We start from the raw sequence: 24,358 nt of genomic DNA on the forward strand, positions 1-24,358 counted from the left end.
TTGCACAATATATAGTGATTAGTTGATTACTTACACTGAAATTCATTTTATACAACTTTCAATTCAGTTTTTGAATACATGTTTTATTTTTATTTTTTTGAAAACATGTTTTATTCACTAAAACTAAAATAATTATTTTTTAAAAATTAAATTATAAATAATTTACCAGGACTATGTGGTCCAATGGTATCCGGGTTGGACTTCCATTTGGAAGATTATAAGTTCGAGCCTCAGTGGAGGCGTTATTGGTTCTTTGTGTTTCAGTAGGTTGAGAAAGTATATGAACAGATACTACAATGTAATAGAGCCAGTAACTTTCAAAAAAAAAAAAAAAAAAATTATAAATAATTTTAATAAACTATTACAAATACATAAAATAGTACGAAAATATTGCGTTATTTCAAAAGAGTTATTTTTTTTGTCGTCTTTAGATTTCTAATTTTAACCTTTTTTAAAAAAAATATTCCTCATAGACAGTGACAGACCTAGAAATTTTTTTCAGTTGGAGCGAAACGCATTAAAACAAAAGAGATAGTTTGATAAAAAATAAAACACTTAAAAGTATAGTCATAAATATTGTTGGATGTGGACGGAAAATAAAACACATCAAAACTTTATAAAAAATATTCATAACAAAATATGAAACATAATTAATTTGATAAAATAATTCGAATAAAAAATACATTATAAAAAAATCTCATTATTAATATAAAAGAAAGTTTTATATATATATATATATATATATATATATATATATATATATATATATGTGTGTGTGTGTGTGTGTGTGTGTGTGTGTGTGTGTGTGTGTGTGTGTGTGTGAAGTTATATATATGTGTGTAAATCTCACAATTAATTAATACGAAGTATAAAAGTCATAAAAATTATAAACACATCTCATTATTAATATAAAATAAAGTTATATATATGTGTGTAAATCTCAGAATTAATTAATACGAAATATTTGTCATAAAAAATATAACATCAATACTTTGCTACCTACCCAAACCACCTGATCTAATCATCTTTTGTTAACTTTTATCTATTTTATTATACTTATACTAAAACTTGTACTATATATACATATATACATACAAGGATTATATATGGGGTGGGGTGGAGTGAGGGGGGACAGCTGCCCCCATGCTGGGTCCGCCCCCGCTCATAGGTCCTAGCATTATTGTGGCATGCATAATAATTTTTTATTCTCCGTTTGTTTAAATGATGTTAAACATGAGGTCATTTCGGTCTATTTAGCCTAACTACTATCGTTTCAACTCATTTTTGTTATAAGAGTTAATTCTTTTTTTTTTTTTTGGTCATAAATTTGTAAGTGTCATCTCACTTTAAGTCCCGATCTTTTTTTTCAAAACATTTCCCGTTGGCCTAACATTATTGTGACAACCATTTTTTTATCCCTTAACAAATCTATTTTAATGATTAAGCATGATGGCATTTTGGTCTATTCAATCTACAATCTTCTCAATAAATAACGCAATGGATAATTCGTCTAGCTTGCAACCCTACCCACCCCTGCTTTCCATGCTTTCATCAATAACATAGTTGAAATCATCCATAACAGGCTTTCCAACCATCACCCCTGGGTGGAGCAAGTATAAAAATTAAACCAAAAAAAGAGAGGAAAAAAGATAGATGAATAGCCTTTTTCCACCTTTTAAATTAACTTTCTTGAGTACCAAATGCCCTTTTAGAATCAATATATTACAGATTAGAACTGATATGAGAAAACTGCTGCCGCAGAAGCCTTCTCATGACTTTATTTGTTGCTGTTCTTGGGAGAGCGGGGACCGCTACAACTTTCGAAACCTGCCAAAAGTTTTATTACGAGCTAATAAGATAAAACGGAGAAGTTTATAAAAAGCAGTGCTTGTTGAGCAACAATATATAAACATAAATGTGTAATCCAACTATCAGTTTAAACTTTTAGTTGAGATACACATATGTTTCAATTTAGTATCGGAGTCAATCCCATGTCAAAGGTAATGGGACACCGGACACGAGTGGCGTGTGTTGAGCATATAAATATAAACATAAATATACAATCTAAATGATAATTTTGATTTTTAGTTGAGATGAAACACATCTTTCAGTTCTGCTGGCTTGGGCAGAGTATACTGTACCTTGAACAGAGGATTCAATTCCTTCTGAAGAGCCAAGTTGAAAGAGATTCTCAGAGAGTTCAAGTCATAGTTTGAGCCATCTGAATCTTTGAACACAACTGCAATCGCTAGCATGTCTGGTCCACCTCCCCGTGGTGGCACCGCAACGGCTGCTGTCTCGAGAATGTTGACATCGTCGATTGAGTTACACACACGCTCAATCTCGACTGAACTTACCTGGTGAACACGAAAAAAGTCTCTCAACAATTCAAATAGAGAACACATTTTTAAAAAGATACGAGAAGAAAGGAAGATGGAGAAAGAAAAAAGAAGACTGTAATGATATCAGTTCAACTATCAGCTTAAACTTTTAGCAAAGACAGAATACAACAGAACAAATCCTTCAATTAAGAATCAACTTAAAATCATGCACAATACAATTTGAGGGTAGATGTAGACCTTGACACCACCCAAATTCATAGTGTCATCAGCCCGGCCATGAGCACGATAATAACCTTTAGAAGTTCGCTCAAATACATCTCCATGCCTTCTTAGAACCTATTTAACCCAAAAAAAAAAAAAAGGTAGACTAGAAATTTAGAATTCATGTAGTAGACTAGTAGTATAATGTATAATAGTAGAATTCATGGCCTCCCGGAGCGAACGGGGATTAGTCGGGTAGACTTGGACCGTTAAACGGACAGAGAAATACCTGGATCACGTCGTGATTTACACCCAAAAAAAATATCACACCTGTCCATTCCAAGCAGGCATTCCTTTGAAGTAGACATCATAGTGGTCTGCATTTAGTAGTGAGCTTGAGGCCCCAAACATGTATGCCCCAAGGGCCAATTCACCAATTCCGGGAACATTTGATGGCTGAAATTGCGAAAATTAAATTTGGGAAACAATTATTTTAGGATTCCTCTTTCAAATTTTTAGCATTTTTTTACAAATGAAAAAAAAAAAATCATTAACAAATAATGCAGGGTATAAAAGGAAAAAAATGCTAATGTTCTAGGGTTAAAAGTCTTCTAAGAATATGGTGCAAGCACGCATTGGATTGCACTGACGAACCATGATTTAGTTGAGAGCTTGAATATAATTTAAGATACAAGAATGAAAGTATTATTACCAGAGGACGTCCATCTTCACCGAGAATAAATAGCCTACAGCCGAGAGAAGCAGTGCTAAAAGCAGATAAAGATTGCGGCTGCAAAAGTGAGCCAGAAATAAATCCACCACCGATTTCTGTGCCGCCACAAATCTCTATGACAGGCTTGTATTTAGCTCTCCCCATAAGCCATAGGCATTCATCCATATTAGATGCCTCGCCAGTGGTTGCAAAGCAACTGCATAATACGATCCAAATAAATATGCTAGGCTTAACAGTAGCGGAAGTTATTTCAGAAATCAGAATACTCCATAGTAAGGATTGATAGACAAAGAAACAATAAACGGTACACATCAATCATAGGTAATATGGGTTCTAGGTTAATAAACAATCTCAATATAACACAAAACATACCGGATGGCTGACCAATCATAAGATGCAGTACAATTTGTAGTTTTCCATGTTCTTACAATACTTGGTATAACTCCGAGCATAGTTACTTTAGCATCCTAGAAAAGGTACTTGAAGATTTTAGACATTAAGTAAAATGCACAATGATATCTTAAGAAGAAACCATTGTTCTATATTTTTTAGGGAGTTAATACCCAATTTAGTCCTCGACTATAGTGGTTTTTCTCAATTTAGTCTTAGACTTTTTTTGTGCTTAACTGGGTCTTAGACTTCGATAGTTTTACCTAATTGAGTCCTCGGTTAAGATAGCTTGGTAATTTCCCCTCCATTAATACACAATTTAGTCCTCGACTATAGTGGTGGTTAAGTGATTTACCCAATTTAGTCCCCGACTATAGTGATTTTACCCAATTTATTCCTCGACGATAGTGGTTTTTCTCGATTTAATCATTGATTCTAACAGTCGAGGACTCAATTAGGTAAAATAATCAAAATCCAGGACCTAATTAAGCACAAAAAAAGACGTTTAGGACTAAATCGAGAAAAACCACTATAGTCGAGGACTAAATTGGGTACTAACTCATAATAAAAGTTCAAATACAAATAATTCCAGTATGTCCAATCTAAATCAAGAAATCGACAACGAAAAGTCTCAGGTGAAAAAGATTAAGGATGGAAGAAAGAATGGATTCACCTGGATGAACTTGGCAAAGCCAGAACCAAGGGGTGATCCATTATATAGGGCCATGGATGCACCATTCAACAGGGAAGCATAAATTAGCCAAGGTCCCATCATCCACCCAAGATTCGTGGGCCAGGCTACTACATCACCTTTGCGGATATCCAAGCTGGACCACCCATCAGCAGCTGCCTTGAAAGGTGTAGCAACAGTCCATGGAACCGCCTTTGGCTCCCCTGGATCATAGGGTGAGTGAGTAAATGATTAAACTTCTCATCTGTTGCATTTAAGCATTTTCAAATTGTTATTTAAGGAAAAATTCTAGCAAATCAATCAAACATGGCAAAGAAATGACAAGAACATATAGGCAATGAATTACACTTATAATGTACCTGTTGTGCCAGAGGAGAAGAGAATATTTGTGAAGGCTTCAATAGGTTGTTCCATGCCAACATACTCAAATTCTCTGAAATTAACATGAAAAGCGAACATTTCTGGGAGAGAGAGCTAACTACTGGATCAAACATAATATCAAATTCTACCACAGAGCGGAACCCAGAGAAGAAATTTTCTTACTTAGACTTTTCTACTCGTTCTAAAAATACATGCCAAGAAATGTCACCATCACGCAACTTCACAGTGGACCTGGAGCTTCTACTGGGAATTACAACTGCTATTGGTGATTCAGCATCAATGACTTTGCTGCAGTTTTAACATAAATGTTATGAACATAGTGAATAACTAATATAGTGCACGAACAAGGAGAAGTTAGCACCCACCTGTACAATGGTAGCCATTTACCACCACGGAAAAAGGAATCCTGGTAACGTAATCATAAGAGTGGGTATGGTCAAAATCATACGTAATCATATAGTTTACAAAGATTAGGATTTAGGAAAAGGAATAGTAGACTTGGGCCCCGATAAAGACAGATGAGATGAACCTGAGTGAAAATTGCTTTTGCATTTGATATTTTGAGCCTTGTTGATATCTCTTTTGGTGCAAAACTATCAGCAACCGACACCACTACATAGCCAGCAAGAATAATAGCCAAGTAGATCACAACGGAAGTGGGATCCATTGGCATATCAATTGCAACTGCAGATCCTTTCTCCAAGCCTAGTGTGTCAAGAGCATGTGCTACTGCCCTATTAAGGAACCATTCATGATTCACCTCACTAAAAAAGGTACTAAAACAACGAGAAATAATACAATTACAATTTGAAATATAAACATACCAGACTGCAGACTGTAACTCCTTAAGAGTCAACCTTTTAACAGGTGTTTCATCATCTCCTTCATCTCGGTATATAATAACCGTATCATTCAAACTCCTCTTTCCATTCAATGTCAAGCAATTTTTTGCAGGGTTAAGGTATGCTCCAGGAAGCCATTGACCACCCGGTTGAGATGGAGTCTCACGCAAAATACATTGCGGGGGAACAGAGAAAGAAACATTCATTTCTTCTAATGCAGTTTTCCAGAAGGCCTGATAGAAAACAAAAGAAGATTACTCGTGACCTGACAGTAACCCCCCCCCCCCCACCCCCCCAAAAAAAAAAAAAAAAAAAGTAAAAGAACTCAGTATACCAACTAACAATATATACTCCGTATTTACTATTACAACAAATAACTAACCTCAAGGTTTGAGGCCGAAAATTTCTGAAAATCAGAAAAGCTCAATATGGGGTCCTTATACTTTGATCCCAAAAACTCTTTCCCATGCCTCTCCAATAACTTCCCTATGTTGGTTAATTTCACACTTTCCCTGCATTTCTCAATTCCCAAAACCAAATTTATGTGTTTTTCATTTACACTCAAGAATGCACATATTGTGTGTATCAAACTATCAATTATGGATATCAATTTGATAATTTGTCCAAACTGTCCATTTTAAACCCATCTGAGCAAGTCACTTTTATACAACTGGCCATCTTTGGACTAGTTGGCCATAAAACTATTGCATAAGACTGAACCAATCCAACAGTAGTTTTTTTTTTTTGTTAGACTACAAGGTGTCCTGAGTAGGCCCTAAGTATAAGAGGGGCTTTTAAGCCTGTACCATACTCAAACTAATCCCGTTCGTATCGGGCCGGCCCAATTAAGGGGTAAAGTTCCATAAGAGAGGAGGTTTTGAACTTCCGGCCTCTCTTAATTATCCAACCGTGTTTGTTTGATTCATAATATCAAGTTTTTAATAATCTTCAAATTTTAAGTTCCTCAAAGAAATGATATCAAATTTTAGTCTTGAGTATGGTACGGGCTTAAAGGTGCCTCCTACGGTCTGCTTAGGACACCTCTGGTCTAACAAAAAAAAAAAAACAAAAAAAAAAAAGAAATTTGTACTAAAAAATAAAAATACTATACACGAAAGTGGGTTATACGGGTTGACCCACCCTCCATTTCCAACCTATTTTGATTTTTTTTGGTTGATGAGGGGAACCCACAATCACTACCAAGGGTGCAGGGGTAATCTCACCTTGTAACTCTAGCCAGCAAAGAATAAGCCTAAATTGTCCACAACTGACAGGCTCAAATATATTTTGGCCTTGTTTGGTAAAATAGTTAGCCTATCAGCCAATTTTAGCTTATTTGACCACTATTAGTAATTTGACTTGGTTAAACAATCAATATGAGTGTTTGATTAATAAGCTTTTTGTAACAATTTATTGTTCCAAAATACTAAAATTCAAAAAGCTACTCAAAGTAACTTTTTTTATCAGTTTTTTGAGAAAATCATTTTGTATGTAATCTGCTAACATCTAACAGCTAATTTACCAAACACTTTTCTACCATCAGCTAATGCTATCAACTAGTCAAACCTACTAACCCAATCAACTAATAGCTATCATCTAACAGTCATTTACCAAACACCATTTTTGACCTGATTGCAACATAAAGAGGGAAGAAGGGTTGAAAACCCATCCATTTTTACTCTCCTATTTCTCTGTCAATCAAACTTTATTTCTTTAATTTCTCTTTACAAATCACTATAATCCTGGGGCACCACACAAAATTAATACGAATTCCAAATATACTCTTAAAGTTAACAAACATTTATATATATACGCATACAAGTACTAATATCTACACGTAATGAGAACTCAATAAAGGGGATAACGAACTCACGGGTCGGGGATCCAAACAGGCGGGTCGGGCCCGAAGTCCTTGTAGCAGCCATAGTACATCATCTGATGGAGCGAGAAAGGTTGCTCTGGGGTAAGCAGGTCGCCGGAGATGCGCAGCCATGTCTGGGGAGTTGCAGCTCCGTAAACACTCACAATATCGGCGAGCTTTTTGTGTAGCTGGCGGGAAAGCTCGGATGACACGCCGAGAGATTCGATATCAGCGACGGTAATCTTGTCCAAACCTTTGTATTTCCGGTGATCAGCCATTTGTTTCCGGGAAGGGTCGTCTGAGATGAAGACGCCGTGGGACTCTGAGCTTACGGTTTGTACTTCGCCATTTTTATACTTTATTTTGCTGTATTACTGTTTTATTTTTAGAGTTGGTCTGTACTAACGTGTAACGAAAGGCATTATTTGAAAGTGCTATTTGGAGTTATCTTTTAAGAAAAAAGAATGCTATTTGGATGAAGTTTGTTTTATTATTTTAGATAATAAAGAATTATAATATAATGAGATAAATAAATAAAGTAGGTTGTTCATAGATAATTTATGAGGTTATAAAACCAACTTAGGATTGTCCCTAATTACCGATCTTTTTACATATAGTGACTATTAACTTCTTTTTTTTTTTTTTTTTCCAAGTTTTGTTAGCATGGGCTGCATAAGACAACAAAGACCAAGAAAACTAATAAATTACTATTATTGAATAACTGCTCAATCAATTTGACTAAGTTGTTTTCAACAACCCTTCTTCATGTGATAAATTATATCGTGCATCAGAGTACATAATGTATTGTGCGCCCTGATCAAAACGACATCGTTTTGTATATGTTTTTTTTAGAAATTTCATTTCTTGTTTCTGTCGTTAACTATTTTTTTTTTAAATCCCCTGTTTCGAATGTACATAAACTCATAACAGAATACACATAAACTCTTAACAAAATACACATAAACTCATAACATAATACACATAATCTAACATAATACATAATATGCATAAACTCATAACAGAATACGCATAAACTCATAACAAAATATACATAAACTCTTAATAGAATACACATAGACTCTTAACATAATACACATAGAAGATAATGTGTGATTTTGGAAATGTAAGATTACCTTATGTGTTTGGTTTGGATTGTGAAATATAATATTACCTTGTTTGGTTATGTGTGTGTATTTATTTTATTTATTTATATGCATGAATATATATTAATGCTTAAATAGTAAAAAGAAAAAAATAAATGTTTCGTATATAAATATACACACATGTATATTTGATTGTATAAACATAAATTTATTTCATCATTATTATTATTATTATTATTATTATTATTATTATTATTATTATTATTAGTAGTTAACCAGGACAAAGTTGAAATAATTCAAGATAATATAAGATTAATTAAGAAAATGGGGGTAATCACATTACCATCATATCAGCTTTTCAGGTAATATAACATTACCAGGTGACCTCACCAAACAATGTAATATAACATTACCAGGTGATCTCATAACTTGACCAAACAAGGTAATATAACATTATCAAATATCATATAGAATAAACTCATCAGATAGGCACACAGATCCAATATAGGTAATAGCTACTTGCTGTCCATTTGGTAGGCTAACATGCATATCTTGCACCCTCCTTTGATTTGTCAACAGATTCAAACTACACACAACATGATGAGTTGTACCACTATCTAATATCCACTCATTACTTCTGAAATCTGTTGAATTAGGAGAAAGATATGTATCTTCAGTTTGAGTTCCTGGCAGCAAGTTGGCAGAGATGATGTTGGCATGTGCCTCATGAGGATACTGATCAAGAGGTGTATTCAAGGACCCCTTTTCTCCACATGCTTTCTGTACCTGAATGAACTCCAGAAACTTCTTAAAATCATTTTGTGTGAAATATATACCTTTATCAGACTGCTGAGCTGCTAATGGCCCTTGAGTATGGTTTACAGATCCTTTGTTTCTTGACCTTGGTTTCCAACCGGGTGGATACCCATGTTTTTTATAACATTTATCCTCTGTGTGCCCTGTGAAACCACAAAAAGTACATATGGGCTTCTTGTTACCTCCTATAAATTTCTTGAAGCTTTGTTGGTTTCCAGTGCCTGTCCTAGTCATCAGGACATTTCCAGTAGTACCAACCTCTCCTGTTTGATATAGTTGGCTGGCAATTCCAGAGGTACCACTGTGAAATTGCCTCTCCTGCTGTGCTATCATAGAGTATGCATCACACACATCCGGCAAAGGCCTCATTAACATGATCTGATTTCTTGCGCCGGTATACCTGTCATGTAGTCCAATGAGAAAAATGGACAACTTATCCTTTTCAGTCTGCTCATTCAATTCATCAATTTTCTTTCCACAATTGCATTTAGTAATGCATTCACATCCTACAGACGGCCTGAGAATCTGAAGTTCGTCCCACAACAGTTTCTTTTGAGTAAAGTACTCATTCAAAGAATTGTCACCTTGCTTTGTCTGATATATCTCACACTTGATCTCTGTGATTCTGAAAAGATCTTGCTGGCTGAATCTGCGTTTGAGATCTCTCCATATTCCATATGCAGTGTCGATCCAAAGAACACTGCGCCCAATTGTTGGTGAAAGAGATCGAACGATCCATGAGACCACCATATCATTACAGCGCTCACATGCATCAAACTTCTAGTCATCTCTTGATGGCTTGGTGATAGATCCATCGACAAATTTGAGCTTGTTCTTGCACGACAATGCCATTGTCATGGCCCTTGCCCATGGGTGGTAATTAGGACCATCCAATGGCGTAGAAACCAGCACTAATGCCGGATTCTCATTCGGATGTAGAAAATAAGGGTTCGGCTGAGATTGAGGGTCGAAAGTTACCTCTGTTGCATTCAGTCCAGTTATCGAAGTGGATTGAGCCGAACTCCCACTTGCTGGAGCTCCTGTCGTACTGTCAGCCGGAGTCGTCCTTGCCCCAATCGAAGGCCACGCCGTTGCCATTTCAGATATGCTTCAAGACTGTCTTCTCAAAGCTCTGATACCATGTTGCACTTCTGAGATGCAGATTAACAACTAAGGGAAGACCAATTGCTTGAAGAAAGATAGAAGGAAAAAGAGTGTATTCATCATCGATTAACAGAGGAAGATGGAAGGTATATATACAGAAGGAGAGAAAAGAAATAAATTGCTATTCTGAAACTGCTTATAACAAACTCATATAACTAACATAACAGAATAGGAAGACTGTTGCTTGTACTGCTTTGCTGACTACTTGTACTGCCTTGACTTGTGTAAGTGACACCTAATATCAGACTCAATTACTTAGGTAATTTAAGATGACCTGCACCAAACACCCCCTATAAGTAATGTTGGCCATGTTTGTTGAAAAATGTAATACTTTTAAATCAAAATGTAAAAGTATTATTACACTTTCTCGTATATGTATTATATTTCTTCTTGACCCGACCCATCTTACGGACAAAGATTAGACAAGTTTTTACCTATCCATTATTAGTACTAATTTTTCTCATAAATAATGAGTATTAATTTTTTTCCTCAAAAGTATCACATTTCTTAAGTATTACATTTTTCTTCCTAAGTAGTCCGTAATAATTAATTTATCCTAATTAGTATTAGGATATTCCTAAAAACAATCTCCTAGGAGAGCACCTTTTTAACTTTTTGATGTTAAAAGCGAAAATCTAATTGAACCTGCAACCTAATTGACTTGATACCATTTTATTGAATTTCAATTTAATTTGAATCAAGCATATAAACCCACTTTGATTAATTTTCAAATGTTTACAGTTTTCCAATTTAAAAAAAAAAAAAAAAAATCTGTACTCTACTACTTTTACAAGGCCCAAGGGTAAGAACAGAATAACAATACAACTACAAATTAACAGCCACATAAATGAATCAGGCAACTGCCACTGTAAAACTACACTCACAAACCATTATTGGCCTCAGAAAATTGCTGCCTCAGAACTCTACGCATGACTTTATTTGTTGCAGTTCTTGGTAGGGAAGGGAGTGTTACAATGTTGGAAACCTGCATGTTGCATAAGAGCATCACCAATAATTGTAGTTTTTGAGGAGTTTTTACAGGTGTGACTAAGAAAGAGAAGATAAGAGTGAAGGGAAAAAACAAAATAAATAAATAAAAACAAAATCTGAAAAGCAAATATATATATATATATATATATATATATATATATATATATATAGATTAACGCACCCAGCGGGCGCGTGGAGTGCATGCGCCCGGCTGGGCGTGCCTGGTGTGCACTAGGAGACAACTCTCTTTTTTTGCGATGGGCCCCACTGGATCTGACAAAAACTAATGCTTCCTACAACACACCATTTTATTCTCTCTCCTCACCCTCCCTCCTCCACCTAAGCTTTGCTTTCTCAAAAACCACTGGTGGGGATGCCCTAACCATCAGAATAGCAGTAGCATTACCTTGAAAAGAGGGTTCAGTTTCTTTTGAAGAGCCGAGTTGAAGGCAATCATCAATTTGTTCAAACTGTGGTTTGGTTCGTTTGCGTCCTTGAAGACGACCACAATTACCAACTTCTCGGGGCCACCTCCAGCGGGTGGCACCCCAATGGCTGCAGTCTCTAGGATATCATCATCAACCGCATTGCAAATGCGCTCGATCTCAAGTGAACTAACCTGGCAAGTAAAGTAATAGAACATGAATTTGCAAACTACAGGAGAGGAATTGGCGACATGCATTGGCACGATTAGCAATAGTGTTGTGAAAAGAGACCTTGATACCACCCAGATTCATGGTATCATCTGCTCGACCCTGTGCACGGTAATACCCTCTACAAGTACGCTCAATTACATCTCCGTGCCTTCTCAGGACCTACATACAAGAAAGAAATTATAGCGAGTGTTGAGTGTAAAATCTGAGAAATTGACATCTCCGTACCCTCATACCTTCCCGTTCCAAGTAGGCATTCCTTTGAAATAAACCTTGTAGTGGTCTGCATTCAGCAGTGTGCTTGATGATCCAAATATGAAGGGGCCAAGGGCCAATTCACCAATGCTAGGAACACCGGGTGGCTGGAGATCGAGAAAAGTATTAGCAGACCCTAAGAAAAGGTTAATAACATTCACATTATAGCAGCGAGAAGTTACCAACATATTTCATGTTGTTTCACTAAAAGTCATTTTGTGAGAGCATCCAGAACGTTGAACATCAACTAATAAGCAAACACTAGGTACATGCATATAAAACGTTAAAGTAACAAATGCTTACAATCGGAGACCCGTCCTTGCCAATAATGAAGAGACTACATCCCATAGCTGCTGTGCTAAATGCAGCCAAAGATTGAGGCTGCAATAACGAACCAGTAACGAAGCCTCCACCAATTTCCGTGCCACCACAGTACTCGATCACAGGCTTGTATTGAGCTCTTCCCATAAGCCAGAGATATTCATCCACACTGGATGCCTCACCAGTGGAGCCAAAGCAACTGCCACCATTGAGAAACAAAGTAAACGTGACTAAAGATTAGGATTATTTTGACTCGACTTTATTCAACAATCATGTCTAGCCGACACAAAGAGTGCCAGTTTTTAAATTGATTCATTTATTATAGTCCAGCATGCTTGGCCATCAACTAATTATGTAAAAAATTGAAGGAGAAGGTAGGGAAGAGTAAAGAAAGTGAGCTGCATGCATTTCTAATATGATAGCATGTATATAAGAAAATCCAAACTCTAAGATTACAATCATAAGCCTACCGGATGGTCGACCAATCAAAGCCAGATGTGCAATTTGTAGTTTTCCATGTTCTCACAATGCTAGGGATCACACCAAGCATGGTTACATTAGCATCCTATGTATTTACAGGACATTAAATGAGTAAGATTGAAAAGACAGTCCGACTATATAGAAAATTAGGTTGTCAAAAGATTTTAGCATATACAAAGTAATTTTAATGAGTGTTATTATGATTATAGAACACACTGAAGCTTAAGGCTGATACTATCAAATATAAAGCTCCTGGGAGAATTCAAATACGATGTTTCAATCTCTCCTCCCTGCTACTTCTTCTCAATGGTTAGGCACGGCACTGGAGTAAAGATGTACTCTGTGTGCAGGTGAAAGAGAATCTACAAAAAGCATCGACTATACATCTAAAACAACAACAGGCTCACCTGTACAAACTTAGCAAAGCCAGAACCAAGGGGTGATCCGTTATACAAGGCCATGGATGCCCCATTTAGCAATGAAGCATAAACCAACCAAGGCCCCATCATCCACCCCAAATTAGTAGGCCAAGCAACTACATCACCTTTTTGGATATCCATGTGGCACCATCCATCAGCAGCAGCCTTCAAAGGTGTTATAACAGACCATGGAATTGCTTTTGGCTCTCCTGCAGCATATAATAATGCAGTTTAGATTAGACACACTAATGTATCTAAATTTTTTAGTGTATTGATTATATTAGGTACTATTCTTAAACGTGTACTTGGAAGCTACAATTTGCTTCACTTCTTTATTTTCTTAAGAACTTGTGCTCAAAATAGACATAACTCACATAAGTAAGAACTAACTAATAAAAATATATCCCACTTTTTTTATATTCTCTCTCTAGAATTCTAGGGTTTTGCATCCTCTCCTAGGGTTTGACTAGGCTTTTGCATCTCCGATCTCTTTTCTCCGGCAGATCTTGCTGGTTTTCGACGCTGGTGATTATACGAAGGAAGGCAGCACCGCTTTCTTCTTCGACGACGTAGCATGGCTGATGAAGAGCAGGCGCTGCATGTGAATGAGCTGACGGAACGAACGGCAGAAATTACTATCGATGGAGAAGACGACTGCTTCGTGCCTGTGGAGGAGAAGGGAACAGGTGATTCTGAACCGCCGATTCAGACTTGGAGTATTGTGGGCAGGTTTCTAACGGCACGGATGATAAAATTGGAATACATGAGGCAGGTATTGGCATCAGTTTGGCAACCGGTGATGGGGGTTACGGTAACGGAAATACATAAGGGCTTGTTTTTATTTGTTTTCTTCCACAAAACGGATGTGGATTATGTTCTGGATGGTGGTCCGTGGGCGTTTGAAAACAATACACTAGTGTGCCGATTGGTTGATGATAGTGTGCTTCCGGTAGATGTTGTGTTGAACACTGTTGATATGTGGGTACAACTGCATGATGTTCCCATGGGTTATACGTCGCAACCAATACTTGAGCAGATGGGGAACTTTATTGGAACCTTTGTTAAACATGATGAAAGGTTTTCAGGAGCGCATTGGCTAACGTTTTACCGGATCCGTGTCTCGATCCCGGTAGACAAACCGTTACGAAGGCGGATGAAACTGTTGAAACGGGATAAGTCCACGTGTTGGATTAACTTCAGGTACGAGCGGTTACACTCCTTTTGCTTCTTTTGTGGACTTTTGGGGCATACATATAAATTCTGCGTTAAAGTCCGGGTCTCTACGGTGCCGGTTCATCTTTATCCGTATGGTGCCGACATGAGGGTTGGGGGCAGCCGTGGTCCGAGGGAGGTGGGGGAGAGCTGGTTGGTTCCGGTGGGGGGCCAGCCGAGGGTGGCCGAAGGGGTGCGGGATGAGGGAGCCCGAGGGGGCGGTGAGTAGGGAGAGGGTGCGGCTCGGGTGGTGGCGGCTGTAGAGGATGAGGCCGAACTGGCAGTTGTGGCGGTATCAAAGAGAAGAAGGGGAGGGGGGTATGAGGGGGAGAGGTGTGGAAACGGGGAAGATGTCACCATGGCAGATGTGCCAAAAAACTTGCACACGGCGGGAGCTGCAGAGCAGTCCCGCCCATCATTATGAGTACGTTATGCTTGAACTGTCGTGGCTTGGGCAATCCACGAACAGTTCGTGAGGTGGTGGACATGGTGTCCAGTAAGAAGCCGGATTTTGTATTTCTGATTGAGACTATGGTGAAAGGTGATCATGCAGAGAGGTTGCGAGTTAAGTTGGGATTTGAAGGTGTTTTTTATGTAACCCGGAGTGTGGACGTGGTGGTTTGGCTTTGTTGTGGAGGGCTAATAACACTGCCAGGTTAATTAGCTACTCTAAGAATCATGTGGATGTGGAGGTAACGGTGGATGATAGACCGCCATGGCGTATGACATGCTACTATGGTTTCCCCCAAAGATCTAGAAGGCGTGAGTCATGGGCTTTGTTGAAGAGATTAGCAACACAATCCTCATTACCATGGGTTGTGATTGGTGATTTCAATGATCTTCTTTTCCAGTCTGAGAAGCGTGGACGTGTTCCACATCCGGAGAGTTTGCTGCGCGGGTTTGGAGATACACTAGATTCCTGTGGTTTGATGCAGTTGCCTATGGAAGGATACCCGTACACTTGGGAGAGAGGAGAGGGTACGGAGGACTGGGTTGAGGAGAGACTGGATAGAGTGGTAGTGACGATGGAGTGGCGTGAATTGCTAGTGGAAGCCAAAGTTGTTAATATTCTTACGCGTAAGTCTGATCATTCTGCTATTTTCCTTAGTATCTCTAATCCATCTGACTATGGGGTAGGTGGTCGACGTGCGTTCCGTTTTGAAATGGCTTGGTTACTGGACTCGGGTTGCCGGGGAGTGGTGGAGCAGGCGTGGTATGATGCCCAGGGGGAGGGGTTGTTAAGTGCTCTACAGTTATGTAGAGACCGTTTGCAGGCTTGGGGAGGTGACCGCTTCCATATGTTTGGTAAACAGATCAAATTGTTACAGGGCAAGTTGGTGAGGTTAAGGGGTAGTGGGGGTCACGTGGCTTTGGAAGAATATAATATGATCCAAGCAAAATTGACTCAACTGGAGGCACAGGAGGATATATATTGGCGACAGAGGGCAAAACAGCATTGGCTGCGAGGGGCGGATGCCAACACCAAGTTCTATCATAGGTATGCCTCTTCTCGTAAACGTAAAAATTCCCTGTCTAAAATTAAAGGGGCGAATGGTAATTGGGTGTCTAAGGGTGCAATGAATGCAGTTATTATTGATTATTTTGCTGAAATTTTTAAATCATCAAATACCCCAGCCCATAGTGATTTTTTTGGCACGATACTCCCCCGTGTGTCTGATTGGCAAAATGAATCCTTGTTAAAGCCTTTTGTGGCTGAAGAGGTGAAGGCGGCCTTGTTTGCTATGTTCCCAGATAAGGCACCTGGGCCGGATGGGATGAATCCGGGATTCTACCAACACTTTTGGGGTATTTTGGGGCCTGAAGTGACTGATTTTGTGCTAAATTGTCTGAATGGGGGTGTGTTCCCAGAAGGATTAAATGATTCTAATGTTGTTTTAATCCCCAAAAAAAAGGTCCCTGAGTTTCCAACGGATTTGAGGCCAATTGCTTTAAGTAATGTGGTTTACAAAATTATGGCCAAGATGATTGCAAATAGGATGAAACCATTTATGGATTCTATTGTTTCAGATACTCAAAGTGCCTTCATCCCAGATAGATTGATAACCGATAATATTCTAATTGCTGCTGAGGTTGGACATTTCCTGAATAGGAAACAATGTGGTAAAGTAGGTTGGGGAGCTCTAAAACTGGATATGGCGAAAGCCTATGATAAAATGGAATGAGTCTTTTTGAGGCAAATGATGAAAGCACTAGGTTTTGCGGAACAGTGGGTGAATTTGATTATGATGTGTGTTACGACTGTTTCGTATAATATTCTTATTAATGGTAAAGTTGGGGTTGTGGTGGTTCCAACAAGGGGCCTCAGACAGGGAGATCCCCTATCCCCTTATCTCTTTATTATGTGCGCAGAGGGCCTGTCATTGATGTTGCAGCAGACACAGGCTTCGGGAGCTATCCATGGTTGTAGAGTTGCACGCGGTGCCCCGCCTATTTCACATTTGTTTTTTGCAGATGATTGTCTCTTATTTTTTAAAGCAAATGTACAGGAAGCATGGGCAGTCAAACAGTGTTTGGAGCATTATGAGAAACTGTCTGGCCAGTCTGTTAATTTATATAAATCCAGCATTTGTTTCAGCAAAAATACCGAGGAGGAAGTACGGGAGGAAGTAAGTGCGTTGTTGGGGGTTGTCCAGGCTGTTGATTTTGGGAAGTATTTGGGTTTGCCTTCTTTTGTTGGAAGGAATAAGAGGCAGGTATTTGCATATATTGAGGAAAAAATCCAACAGTGGATAGGCTCTTGGAATAAGAAGTTGCTGTCCCAAGCAGGAAAAGAGATCCTATTGAAAACGGTAGCCCAATCTATGCCTATTTTTTCAATGAGTGTCTTTTTGTTAACAGATTCCCTTTGCATGGCGATACAGAGAACTATGAATAGGTATTATTGGAATAAGGGTGGTGCAAGTGGAATACATTGGATGGCTTGGGATCGTCTCAGTAAGCCAAAAATAGATGGGGGCTTAGGCTTTAAGGATCTGAAAGCATTTAATCTTGCTATGTTGGGTAAGCAAGGGTGGCGCTTTCTTACTAAGCCAGAATCTTTGGCTGCAAAGGTATATAAAGCAAGGTATTTCCCTAAAACTTATTTTAAATATGTTGTTATAGGAAATAATCCTAGCTATTGTTGGAGGAGTATAATGGCTGCACATAGTCTCGTTTGTGGGGGAATAAGGAGAAGGATTGGGAATGGTGAGAATACTATAATTGGTGAAGATCCTTGGCTACTGGATTTGGATTATAAAATTCATACTAATTTGCCACTTAATATTTATGAGTCAAAAGTGTCAGGTTTGATGGATCAGAATACTCATGCCTGGGATCTAGATATTCTACATGATATTTTTGACCCGCAGGATGTGAACCGCATTCGTAGAGTGCCTGTCTGCCCGGATTATGAGGATACATGGTACTGGTACAAGGAGCATAATGGTTTGTATTCTGTTAAAAGTGCATATCGTATGATTGTAGGGGAGATACAGAATAGTAAGAGTTTTGAAAAATGGCCAGCTTTATGGAAATTAGATGTGCCCCCTAGGTGGAAAACGTTCCTTTGGAGAGCGTTGAGTGGTGTGTTGCCAACCACAACAGCACTTGCTACTAGGAGGGTAGATGTGGATCTTGCCTGCCCGATGTGTCTTGATTTATATGAGGATGTTATGCACTGTTTGATAGAATGTCAATATGCATGTCGTGTCTCGAATGAGTCTAGCCTTATTATTTCTTCTGTGCATGGTGGATCTTTTGTTGAGTGGTTTCAGAACGCGATGCTCGTGCTAACCATGGATGTTCTTATTCAAGTTATTGCAGTCCTATACCATCTATGGAATGCTCGGAACTTGGCGGTATGGGAGGCGTATATGAAGACTCCCAAACACGTGTGGATGATGGCCGAATCAGCTCTCTCGGCGTGGAGATTGTCTCGGCCAACAGCAGCAAGTAGAGGTGCCGCCCACTGGCCTGCAGTGTCGTGTAGATGCAGCTTGGTCTCCATCAACGTGGGCTGCGGCGTTTGGCGCAATACTCCTCGACGAACACGGTGGTTTTGTAGAGGCCATCAACGGACCGTTGCCGTCATGTGAGAATGCTATCACGGCTGAAGCACTGGCTTGTAAAGAGGCTTTATCTTGGCTTAGGGGCCGCCAGATTACTTCAGTAACTCTATTCACGGATTGTTCGGTGTTGAAGTCCTATCTCTCCAAAGTTGATCTGCATCCTAGATCGTATGTTAGTGTTATTGTCTGTGAGTGTCAGGCCATTATGGCTCAGTTTATTACATGTTATTTACGTTTTATTCCTAGGCGGTTAAATACTACGCTCATACATTAGCATCTAGGGTCACTGACCAGGATTCTACTAATATACATTAATAATATTCATTAATAATATTCGACTTTACAGCTTTCAAAAAAAAACTAATAGGACTTTTTATTTTTTGATAATTAAACTAACTATTAGGATTCTTGGTTAGTAATTTAACATACCTGTTGTTCCAGAAGAGAAAAGTATATTTGTGAATGCTTCAGTAGGCAATTCTACTGCATCAAACTTGAGTTCTCTGCAATTGGCAAGAGAGAAAATGATCAACACACAAGCATCATAGGCTCATAGCTTGCCTAATAACAAGAACTAAATTATATTAATCAGGTATACACAAGACTCCCAAGTTAAATAAAATTTTAGGTAAAGACCAATAGTAATAAAGCTATTTTAACACATGACATGGAATACATGTATTAACATGAAAGAGACACAATTGTGTAATTGTATGATGCAGGCGTCCAATTTCAAGCATGTCAAAGACCATTCATTATCCTAATGAATACATGTGCAACTGCTATGAGCATGTCTTCCTAATGTCTTTCAGAATGTTATGGAATGTACAAGTAATATGGAACCTATACATATTAGGCAGCCTGGAGATTTATAGGGATTTGAGTAGGTAGTCATATGGAAACTTGTTTCCTTATTAGAAGTCCTCTAGCATGTATTTATATGGCAGTGTATTCTCTTTACTAATATACAACTTGTTCAGAAACTCTCTCTTTACTTTCGTAACACAGAGTGTCTCAAAGATAAATATGGCACTCCATATATTCTAATCTATTGGACATGGTTACAGACATCAGATAAAAGCCCTATAGATTCAAAATAAATAAATAAAATAAAAAGAAACATTTTTTAGGAGAAACAGGATATGATGAACTACCTTATCAAATTGGACAAAGCATCTCAAAGATGAATTTAGTTTTCTAATGTATTAGATATAGCTACAAACATCAGACAACAATCCTTTAGATATAACAGCATGGTAAGAGAGAGTAAACAAGATACCATTAACTTATTGTATGAAAATGAGTACTTACTTAGATTCTTTTATTCTTCCCAGAAAATCATGCCATGCGATGTCACCATCGCGCAATTTTATGCTCAAGGAGGAGGCTCTATTGGGAATTACTATTGCCATTGGTGACTCAGCATCAACAACTCGACTGCAATTATAGCATATACTCAAACAAAAATTAAAAAACACTGACAGAAAATGCAAAGCGAGAGAAAGTCAATCTTCACCTGTACAAGGGTATTCTTTTCTCACCTCGGGCAATAAAATCCTGTGATATATGGTCAACAAGAAGAAAGCTGAGCAACAAATCAAGGATGAAAAAGAAGAAAGAAAACAAAGGATAACCCCATGAAATTCGTAGAAGCAGCTACTTAAAAGAAAATTAAGACTAGAACCATGATTAGCATCAATTCTGCCCCCTGCCCTTCCCAGAAAGGGAAAATCCAAAAAGTAATACACATAATTTTGGTTAAAACCTAGTTATTGAACATTTCATTCCACAGTGCAAAAGATTACTTTTATCCAGTTCTATTCAAAAATCTGTTAGGCCCTTGGTTCTCTCTTTTGTGCAAAATTCATGGTCTGACCACAAGAATTATGCTTAACAAATATGTTGGACTTTTCTGTTGACTTCACTTTGTGTGTGTTTGTTATGATTAAGAAAATCAGGGTAAGAAATCAAGAGATTGACTAGTTGATTCTAAAATATCTTTATTATTAGAATTGATTTATTTCCTTTAGAGATAGCGAATAATTATGGTAAGGAGCTTTAATGATTCTCCTTTCCTTTGCTTTATTTAGTCTTTGTAACCCTCTTATATAAAGGGGATTTTCATTCTAATAAAAGGACAAGCAAGCAAGAAGTTAAGATAAAAACAGAGGTGGGAAAACTCTCAAACGTTCCTAACATCTCGTCCCCTAATCCATTTAATTTATCTTTAACATAGACAAGGCGCAAACAGCCCCCGATAACCCTAGTCGCCCTGTGATGCGTGCGTTTGCCCTAGTAGATAACTGTGTGTGTGTGCGGGAGGGGGGGGGGGGGGTGGGGGGAGGGGAGTCTTAGGGATAGGAGAGGAAAGAAAAAGAAATGCATCATCTTCAGTTTAAAAGAAACTTCCAATCAATTTATATTTTGAAAAGTGATGACAACAGAAATAAAACACCATACACTAATTATTCTCAAAACTCAAGAATATGTGAGACAGACCTGAGTAAAAATTGCTTTTGCTTTTGATAATATGAGCCTTGTAGATATTTCATTGGGTGCAAAACTATCAGCAATTGACACCACTACATAGCCAGCAAGAACAATAGCTAGGTAGATCACCACTGAATTGACATCCATTGGCATGTCAATAGCAATCGAAGAACCTTTCTCCAATCCCAGGGTTTCAATAGCACGTGCAACTGCCCTATACAAGGGAATGCAGATTACAATACTACAGGTTCAAATAAATAATCGAGGAATTATCTAATAAACTGTCACATAAGAATCAACAATGAACTTGACGAACAAGCTTGCATACCAAACTTCTGAACATAGCTCCTCGAGGGTCATTTTTTCAAGAGGGGCTTCATCTTCTCCTTCATTACGCCATATTAAAGCTATATCGTTTGAAGTTCTTTTTCCATTTAGACTGAGGCAATGCTTTGCTGGATTCAAGCGTGCTCCAGGAAGCCACTTCCCACCTGGATGAGATGGATCCTCACTCAAAATACGTTGAGGAGGAACTGAAAATGAAACATTCATCTCCTCCAATACTGTTTTCCAGTAGACCTAGCGAAGACATAAATAAAAGGGCAATAGAAGACACATTAGTACTTGTCACCTATAAAAGCAAAATCAACAGCTGAACTTAGAAAAGACACATCCTGACTAATACATCCAATCTACCTCTGGGTTTGAGACAGAGAATTCCTGAAAATCAGAGAAGCTTGAGATTGGGTCTTTATATTTTGATCCCAGGAACTCTTCTCCACACCTCTCCAGTAACTGGCCAACATTAGTTGATTTTGCACTTCCCCTGATCAAAGATGTATAAACTTGTAAAATTTTTATATTCCCCTTAAAATTATTAGTGAAAAATATAAAAATTAATTTTAAAAAAAGAAAAAATTTCTTCATAAAATAAGTCAAGAACATATATAACCCATGCAGTCTAATAAACAAAATAAAACGCTATTAAAAGAGTCTTTACAGATTGCAAATACAGTTTCTAATAACTTCTAATATTTCAGATGTATAATTTATGATTAACACTCCAATACATTTTTAGCACATAATTTTTCATAAGAATTCTCCAAACAGATAATGAATTATGAAATCATAGAAGTGTAGCAAATACTTTAGCCCTCAAATCTTTTCCCCTTTTTTCAGTTGCTCTCGAAAACAATTTCCAAGTGTAGAAACAATGCACAAGTTTACTTGCACAAATTCATATCTTCTATTGGGAGAAATGGCGGTAAAAAAGAAGCAAGAACAGAGAAGAAGGGGATCAAACTAACGGGTCGGGTAACCAAGCAGGAGGGTCGAGTCCGAAGTCCTTGTAGCAGCCATAGTACATCATCTGATGCAAAGAGAAAGGAAGGTCCGGGGTGAGCAAATCCTTGGAAACACGGTGCCATGTCTGGGGTGTGGCAGGCTCGTAATGATCAACGATCTTGTTGAGCTTTTCGTGAAATTCTGCCGCAAGATCGGAATTTACGCCGACAGCTTCGATATCTGCAATGCCAATTGAGTCCAACCCTTTGTACTGAGCAGTAGCCATAGTCCATACACTTCTCCTTCTTTTTTCTTCCAATTGAGAGCAAGTCAAAGCTGCATTATAGCAAGCGGTTGGTGCGCACTCTTTTCTGAGTAATGAATACTCAATACAATTTGGCAGCCGGTTGGCAGATACGGGTTATATATATATATATATATATATATATATATATATATATATATATATATATATATATATGATGAATAGATTGAATATGATGAATAGATTGACAGGTCGCCCATGCGATATCTGTGTCCCGCCATACTATTCTGGTCTGGGCAAATTATAGTATGTCTTGGCGTCTAGCTACACCAAATTTTAGGGTGGGTTTGGTTATCAAAATAATAGTTAATGTTTTTTTATTATAATAATGAAAGTGATACACACATATACAAGGAGTTAATTCCAGTAATGTTCCTCCGACTATTGTGATTTTTTAAAATTAGTCATTGTCTTTTAATTTGTATAAAATAGACCATTGACTATTAGAATTGTTCTACCATTGATCCTTCCGTCAACATAGTGTTAAATAGAAGTATTCTGTCGCGGTGCTGTTACCCTGCTGGAGACCATGGAACTGGCCGAGGAGACTTAGGTATCGTGCACGGGAGGAGCTGCCTAGCGCCGCGCCGATGGAATCACAGACCTCCTTGGATGTGGTTCGTCCTACCGCGAGGTGCATCACCTCATCCGAGAGGGATGAGATGAGGAGAGAAAGCAACGACTGGTCCTGCTTGATCCAAGCCTTATAAGCGGGTTGGGCGTCGGAGAGGCGGGCGTTGCAGCCGAGTCACCGGAAGCCAGAGGTGCGTCAACAGTAGGCGGTGGGCATGGGTGTCGCCGTCGACGTAGCCAAGGAGTTCCTGGCCACGGAGGAAAGGCACCACTTGAGTTCTCCAGAACAGAAAGTTTCGATAGGTTAGTTTAATCGAAACATAATGATGAGCACCAGACAAAGGGTTTTGGGTGTTGGCCGGAGGGGAAGCACCGCCGGTGGTCACCGTGCATTCAGAGGAGTTGGTAGACATATTGGGTGGTGGTCGGCTGGTGTGTGGGAATGGAAGGGCGATCGGCGGTGGTGATGGGAGGAGAAAGGAGAGAGGTTTAACTTGGTCAATCTGATACCAAATGAGAGAATTGATTATTGAATTCAATTACAATAGAATAGGAATACAATACTAATAGCTAAACAACTTAACGTAAAGTATCTCTATATAACAGGAAAGCCACAGAGGCCTATCCTATTGCAATATTAAACATAAGTGTAACATATAATTATAATATTGCTAACAAAATAGACGTTAAGTGAAGGGGTAAAAAGGTCTTTTCCATAGTTAGGTCTCTTCATCTGCTTCATTCCCGGTTGAAGCTCAAAAA

At 38.3% G+C, this 24,358-nt stretch overlaps 3 protein-coding genes across 4 annotated transcripts; all 3 read right to left on the reverse strand.

The window, feature by feature from the left end:
* Positions 1-1,622: 1,622 nt before the first annotated feature.
* On the reverse strand, positions 1,623-7,850 carry LOC109162798 (probable acyl-activating enzyme 17, peroxisomal). 2 transcript variants are annotated; one of them, XM_019311486.1, is made up of 14 exons: positions 7,454-7,850; positions 5,963-6,092; positions 5,563-5,813; positions 5,268-5,472; positions 5,104-5,144; positions 4,901-5,026; positions 4,717-4,790; positions 4,340-4,560; positions 3,649-3,743; positions 3,256-3,472; positions 2,874-2,999; positions 2,580-2,678; positions 2,142-2,357; positions 1,623-1,827 (listed from the first exon to the last, which is right to left on the reverse strand). In XM_019311486.1, the coding sequence occupies exons 1-14, from the start codon at positions 7,717-7,719 to the stop codon at positions 1,723-1,725; spliced, it is 2,172 nt and encodes a 723-aa protein (XP_019167031.1). In that variant the 5' UTR covers positions 7,720-7,850; the 3' UTR covers positions 1,623-1,722. The 2 variants fall into 2 exon arrangements, with proteins under 2 accessions (XP_019167031.1, XP_019167032.1); XM_019311487.1 differs by having other exon boundaries at positions 5,963-6,100.
* Positions 7,851-9,000: 1,150 nt separating this feature from the next.
* On the reverse strand, positions 9,001-10,110 carry LOC109162746. Its single transcript, XM_019311428.1, has one exon. The coding sequence runs from the start codon at positions 10,108-10,110 to the stop codon at positions 9,001-9,003; it is 1,110 nt and encodes a 369-aa protein (XP_019166973.1).
* A 1,100-nt stretch (positions 10,111-11,210) lies between these two features.
* LOC109162799 (probable acyl-activating enzyme 17, peroxisomal) lies at positions 11,211-23,135 on the reverse strand. Its single transcript, XM_019311488.1, has 14 exons — positions 22,722-23,135; positions 22,111-22,240; positions 21,743-21,993; positions 21,424-21,628; positions 20,441-20,481; positions 20,236-20,361; positions 19,354-19,427; positions 13,631-13,851; positions 13,214-13,308; positions 12,726-12,942; positions 12,404-12,529; positions 12,231-12,329; positions 11,921-12,133; positions 11,211-11,509 (listed from the first exon to the last, which is right to left on the reverse strand). The coding sequence occupies exons 1-14, from the start codon at positions 22,982-22,984 to the stop codon at positions 11,405-11,407; spliced, it is 2,166 nt and encodes a 721-aa protein (XP_019167033.1). The 5' UTR covers positions 22,985-23,135; the 3' UTR covers positions 11,211-11,404.
* Between the last annotated feature and the right edge of the window lie 1,223 nt (positions 23,136-24,358).

The sequence above is a fragment of the Ipomoea nil genome, unplaced genomic scaffold (assembly GCF_001879475.1).
Source record: "Ipomoea nil cultivar Tokyo-kokei standard unplaced genomic scaffold, Asagao_1.1 scaffold2957, whole genome shotgun sequence".
NCBI lineage: Eukaryota > Viridiplantae > Streptophyta > Magnoliopsida > Solanales > Convolvulaceae > Ipomoea > Ipomoea nil.

What these genes read in the sequence shown, in the direction of transcription:
- LOC109162798 (XM_019311486.1), bottom strand. Translation starts at nt 7,719, where the DNA reads ATGGCTGATCACCGGAAATACAAAGGTTTGGACAAGATTACCGTCGCT. An exon ending in GCTTTGCCAAGTTCATCCAG is followed by an intron (nt 3,744 to 4,339) that starts GTGAATCCATTC and finishes TACCTTTTCTAG; the next exon opens with GATGCTAAAGTAACTATGCT. An exon ending in TATGATTGGTCAGCCATCCG is followed by an intron (nt 3,473 to 3,648) that starts GTATGTTTTGTG and finishes CGTATTATGCAG; the next exon opens with TTGCTTTGCAACCACTGGCG.
- LOC109162746 (XM_019311428.1), bottom strand. Translation starts at nt 10,110, where the DNA reads ATGGTGGTCTCATGGATCGTTCGATCTCTTTCACCAACAATTGGGCGC.
- LOC109162799 (XM_019311488.1), bottom strand. Translation starts at nt 22,984, where the DNA reads ATGGCTACTGCTCAGTACAAAGGGTTGGACTCAATTGGCATTGCAGAT. An exon ending in GAGCTATGTTCAGAAGTTTG is followed by an intron (nt 21,629 to 21,742) that starts GTATGCAAGCTT and finishes TCCCTTGTATAG; the next exon opens with GGCAGTTGCACGTGCTATTG. An exon ending in TTTCTCTTCTGGAACAACAG is followed by an intron (nt 13,852 to 19,353) that starts GTATGTTAAATT and finishes TATATGCTGCAG; the next exon opens with GAGAGCCAAAAGCAATTCCA.